General features: G+C 44.2%; 1 protein-coding gene across 3 annotated transcripts in view; it reads left to right on the top strand.

Moving 5' to 3' along the window:
• The window catches only part of dnm1a (dynamin 1a), a 47089-nt gene extending 43979 nt beyond the window's left edge, over positions 1-3110 (top strand). The window contains exons 21-23 of one of the 3 annotated variants that reach the window (XM_070924901.1): positions 109-350; positions 660-863; positions 3080-3110. In XM_070924901.1, coding sequence (XP_070781002.1) covers positions 109-350; positions 660-863; positions 3080-3110 — 477 coding nt within the window. Of the gene's footprint in view, positions 1-108; positions 351-659; positions 868-1796; positions 1819-3079 lie in introns of those variants that run through there. The other 2 variants (XM_070924902.1, XM_070924903.1) reach the window with 2 other exon arrangements.
• Positions 3111-6000: the final 2890 nt, after the last annotated feature.

The raw sequence follows: 6000 nt of genomic DNA, 5'->3' as shown, positions 1-6000 counted from the left end.
AAACCAGAGTAGTGTTGTAGCTGGCCAGATTTACATATGTTCCAAACATAGATCTCTAAAAACAAACCAGAAACTTTCATCACCAAACATGTCTCGCATTTTGTCCAGACTAAGGAGTTCATCAACGCCGAGCTGCTGGCCCACCTGTACTCGTGTGGCGACCAGAACTCGCTGATGGAGGAGTCTCAGGAGCAGGCCCAGCACCGTGACGAGATGCTGCGGATGTACCACGCCCTGAGGGAGGCCCTCAGCATCATCGGTGACATCAGCACAACCACCGTGAGCACCACCATGCCGCCTCCCGTGGATGACTCCTGGCTGCAGGTGCAGCGAGGCGGCTCTGGAGGAAGGTAAGGCACGATGAGAATAGACAGAGGAAGAGCATTAGAGGCTGTGTGGGGAATGGTTGATGGGAGCAGATTTGTTTAACCCCTGTTACTTTTCTTTTTTTTTTAAATCTGGGTAAATATTATTGAACTATCAAGTAAATTATGAGCATTATCAGATGCCCCAAATCCCTGTTTAATTTTGCCCCTCTGTGGATGGGTGATGGATGGACAAACAGAGAGAAGGACTTAGTGGATAGCACTGGGGCCTGTGGAGGAATCACACAATTAGAGTGTAAATTCTCCCTGCTCCTGTCCTCCCTCCTCCTCCAGGTCTCCAGCCACCAGTCCAACTCCAAACCGCAGGGCTCCACCGGGACCTCCGGCCCGCCCAGGCTCTCGTGGGCCTCCACCTGGGCCTCCTCCTGCTGGGGGACCCCCTGTCCCGTCTCGCCCGGGCGCCTCTCCGGACCCTTACAGTGGGCCACCCCCAACTGTGCCCTCCCGGCCTAACCGCGCACCCCCAAGTGTGCCCAGGTGAGTGAAAACATGAGAGGTCTTTCAAACAAACAGCCCTTCTTCACACCGACGTATGTTTCACTTGGTCTTACAAGGACATTAACATCCAAACTATAGCTAACATTATGACCAGCTATCCAGCCTGAAGTGTGGATACTCTCTGTTACTAAGGGGGATGTGAAGACACCTGGATGAGGGGATAAAGGAGGTAAATGAAAGTGGAGAGTACTGGTTGTGATAGAGGATAGATGAATAGACGAATAGACTGATAGAGATCCCTGAATAGATGGATAGACCGTGATATAACTCATGATCAATGGAATATTTTCCTCTTTTTCTCTTGGTTTGGGTTTTTGACTACTTCCTTTCACCCAGACATGTTGGTACCTTTCTGCCACCACTTTGAACTTTCAACACACTGTCAAGCATCACCAACGATAGCTAACACTCCACTGTTCATCGCTTACACCCACCTCACCACTGTCCTCATCTGACTAATTAAGATATTTGTGCTTCAGCGACTGGAGTGAGCGTTAGAGGAGACTTTTCTCTTTTCTGTTCTCCATTAACTGTATCCGCCTTGTGCTTGCGCGTGTTTGTGAGCTAGCTAACTTTTTTTATCCTGGACCTGTTCATTGTCAGAGTAGCGGCTTGCCTCTTTTAAAGTAGGAGACACTAACGTTGCTGAGCAAAGCTCTCACTGGCACATGCAGCCTCAAAATCAGATAGAGGAGTATCTCAATATCCTCACAAAACACCTCAGTCGAAATCCTCAACAGTGAACTTTTTCTGTCCCGTCTTCTGGTCTGTGCACAGTGAGAGCTGAGCACACGTGACATTGGTCATTTCCTGCACTGTAACTGTTTGCACTCCTTTTCTCTTCTCCTCCTCTTCACCCCTCTTTTCCTCACCACACCTCTGTCCCACACATGACTATGGTTCCTTCTACAGAATCACTATCACTGACCAATGAGGAACGTTTCTGGTATGTTGGGTACTGTCCGCCATCATCATCATCATCATCACTTTCCTCCTTTCTCTTCCTCTCAGAAGGCATCCTTTCACTGCATGCCATTTTTCTTTTATTCTCACTTTTCTTTTCTCTTCTCAGAGCGCTGCATGGGCAAACACACACCCAGTTCAGAGGGTGTGTGTGTTTGCATCAGTGTTTGAACCTTTTGGAGTTGATGCAGATTTATTTATTGAAAGGGTATCAGTGTGTCAAAACGTGTCAATTTTCTCAGATTACAGCAGCAACGGGTTAGACGGGGTTCAACTCACATGTCCAAAACTTAAAGATGATTGTGGTTGTTTGTGTCGATGTTGTATGTGATGTATGCGGGCCATGACATCCCACCCATCCTTAACTTTGTCTCTGAGTGTCTGATGTTGTCCCTCAGAGTCATGGTATCTGTCAATATCACTGTTCAGTACAGAGTTTAGCAAGTGTGCCGGATGATTCTCAACCGAACCTTTTTCTAGGGAAATACCAGATAGTTTTACAGCAGCCATTTAGTTTTGCTCAGAATCAGGCCTAGAATCAGGAGGAAACAGCTAGCCTGGCTCTGTCCAAAGATAACAAAATCCACCTAACAGTACCTCTGTATCTCACTAATTAACTCGTTTATATCTCATTTGTTTAATTTGTACAAATACCAAAGTGTACATGGGATCTTTATGCTAAGCTAAGCTAACTGGCTGCTTGTAGTAGCTTTGTCTTTCCCGTACAAACATGAGAGTGGCGTCAATCTTCTCATCTAACTCTGCAAGAAAGCGAATAAGCGCATTTCCCAAATGCTTACTTGTTTACTTTTATGCATTTCAGGGCAGATATTACAATGACAGGGCTGCATAAATAATCTGTATTAGTGCATGCTATTGTACTTAGACAACACTCGGACATGGAGTAATACTGCCTGCATTTGGCCCCGACTGCAAACATACATTACCTGCATTGTGGCCATGTTAGCCTGATATCTTTGTGATGTTGTTTGTGGTTTCGGGTTTCCCTCTATGTGTTATCTCATGATGTAGGTGGTTGTCTGTGTGGGTGAAGGTACTGTATTTCTGTGTACGTGCATGATTTTACCCATGGGGGTCCTGAAAATAACAGTGTGTAAGTATAAACTTTGACTTGAAGATTAAATGAAGACTGCAAACACCCAGAAAACACTAATCCAACGTGTTCCTGTCCTCTCTTCTTTGTGCCTGTTCCTGTGTTGTGTCCATGGCAGTCGGAGACCCCCACCCTCTCCAACCCACTAGACCTCTGAGCTCCTCCCTCCCTCCTCCGTCCGTCCATCCGTCCCACCTCTGGGTGAGAGGCCCTGGACAACAGTGCCACCTTCCTGTCGTTCTCTGCCACACCCGACCTGAGCTGGCTCCCTCCTCCTGCTCCCTCCCACACACACACACACACACACACACACACACACACACACACACACACACACACACACACACACACACACATACCTCTGTTTCACACAGAGATGCAGAATACTTGAAACACACCTGCATGACATACCAACATGCTCACATCCTCAGAATTTAAATAAAACTATGTATAGAATATGAAATCATTGATAAGAAACACATCTGTGCATGCACACCTGCTTACATAAATACACACACACATATATAAACAAAGCAAATACATACACAATATTTGCTCCTGCTATTAAATCTAAGGTGGGAGACATTTGCAAATTTAGCATGACTTTTTGCCTGAGTCTTACACCATACTCCAGCCTTTCGAGGGAGGTATTCTGGCTGCTGACTGACTTCTCTCTTATTAACATTTGCTTTATCTTGTGTTTTTTTCTGATTCCTCTCTTCTTTTTTATATAAAGAAATACTTTGCCAAAAAAGTGAAATTTTTGTGTCACTAACTCACCTTGTATTGCCTGTCATGCTCGAAGAAAACAAGTTTTTAATCAAATGTCTTCAGAGCAGAGTTTTAAAAACAATGGTAGCTACTTTTGGATAAAATGACACTGAACAACAGAACGATATCAGAATGTCCACAACAAGATCTTATGTTCACTTATTTTGGTGACAATACATGTTTTTACAACATATTGAGCAGCTGGATACCAGAGACTTTTGAAATGACTTTCTTTTTGTAAAAAGGTCACTGAAGCTCTGCTCTCTGTGAAGTCATGTTGGGAAAATGCTTATTTTTCTCACTGCATTTCAGGCTATGAGGTGATATATATGTGAGGTACTTCCCCAGGGTCTCCTCCTCTTTATGATTTCTCTTTTCATCTTAAACTTGTTCATCCTGCCATATAAGGTCTTCTTTTATTTTCTCCCTAATTCTACTCTTTTCACCAAACAGTCAGCCAAACAAGGGCGGGCCCTCTCCCTCCTTGCCGCTATTCAATACTTAGAAGAACACCCCCCCCCATCCTCCCTTTTACCGCCTCTCCTCTGAAAAAAATGGTTTCTCCTACACCGCCCATCAGCTATGAAACAGACTGCAACATCCATCCATCACTCACTCACTCAGCTCACATGAGGGAGGAGGGCTTTAATGAAATAAATGGGGGGGGGGGGTCACTTACAGACTCCTCACCCTCAGATACCTGGACATACAGGGGCTGCTGCTCTTCATCCTTTCTTTCCCTCCACCTCCTCCTCCTCCTCCTCTTCCTCCCCTTGCACTAGGATTGTAGGAGCGATCATCTGAGGGACGTTCTGGACTTTTATGCCTGTTGTAGACAAATAGTTCACATAACTGTAATCTCAACTGTCTCACGACCACCTCTCAAAAGTGCTGTTGTCTGTGCTTCCACTGAACCTATGCAACAAACAAAATGGTTTCCCAAACTTCTCTCTTTTTTTCTGGCTTAAAGAGGCGCCTCCCATGGCTCTTTTCCCCACTCTCCTCCTTTCCTCTTCACAAAAACTTTGTTACTGCATTATCCTATCGAGGCGGGATCTAAATAGAACGTGCAATATATAGAAAGTCCTTCTGCAGGCAGCTGCATGGCACCAGTCACACAAGAATCAGAGAACATTTTTAACTGAGAAGAAGGGAATATGTGGCCTGGGTTGCACCCTGAGACTGTTAGATAGCTGCTTTTACGTTTTTGTTATTAAAAGGGATTGAGGTCCCTAATGGGGGATGTTTTAAATATTTGGAGTGCATTTCGAAGTCAGCTTTGATCACATTATGCATAAAATCTTCTGACGTATTGACGGGACAACTTTCAGCATTTCAGCCAGGTTAAGATCTGTCATTCATTTTCTGTTTTCTTCTCTTTTTTTTCTTTTCTTCCTTTTCTCAGTGGTCACGGGGGTGAGTGAGAACATGAAAACAACCACAGTCTATGCATAAAACTATCAAACGCCCCTCCTGTTTCACCCTCACATCGCTGTCTGAGAGCCTGTGAGTTGAACCCATCTTTTGAACTGCTGTCAGTGTGACGTGTTGTAGTTTGACCCCGATCAAAAACAACCAACCCACCAGCCAAAAAAACCCACCTCTGTACCTCAATTGATGTCATTTATAGCCATTTAAAAACCACCTGAAACACTCCAGTGACCCCTTGTGCATCTTAGTACTCCACGACTGCGACGCAAACACAACAAAGCATATTCTACTTATTATTTAACAGTAAATAGTTTATCATGGACATATCTTAATGTGTTATTATGTATATGTGTGGTGCATCTTATGGGACTTGTACTTCCACTGTCTAGAGATTTTAGTCTGCAGTGTATGAAATTGCTGGATATCTAAATTATTATGAATAAATGAGTATATGTATAAGAAAATAATATTTGAAAAACATAAAAAATGTGTAATGCAGTGATGTATGTGGACGTTGGCAGGTTGTTTGATACTTTAGCTTGTAGCAGAGAGGGTTTTTTGTTTGTTTTTCTTGTCTCTCTCTGTGTGTAGAGGAGCGACAATGTGTGAACTCCTGCAGCAACCAGGTCCTGCATCTTGTTCAAACTGCTGTGGATGGAACGATGACTTTACCCCCGCAGGACTGCTGTGCTTCGTCAACACATTAAAAACCTCAGTGTACTGAATCAAGTGTCCTCTTTATCTTCTTTGTCTCTATATGGTGGTAAACAACTTTAGCAGAACAGCTACACGGGATCTGGTGAGGGAGCTGAACTGAATTTTAAAGTTTTCAACAAA

The sequence above is a fragment of the Enoplosus armatus genome, chromosome 18 (genome assembly GCF_043641665.1).
Source record: "Enoplosus armatus isolate fEnoArm2 chromosome 18, fEnoArm2.hap1, whole genome shotgun sequence".
Classification (NCBI taxonomy): Eukaryota; Metazoa; Chordata; class Actinopteri; order Centrarchiformes; family Enoplosidae; genus Enoplosus; species Enoplosus armatus.
The sequence above is the reverse complement of the archived record's forward strand: the minus strand, read 5'-3'. Positions and strand labels throughout refer to the sequence as shown.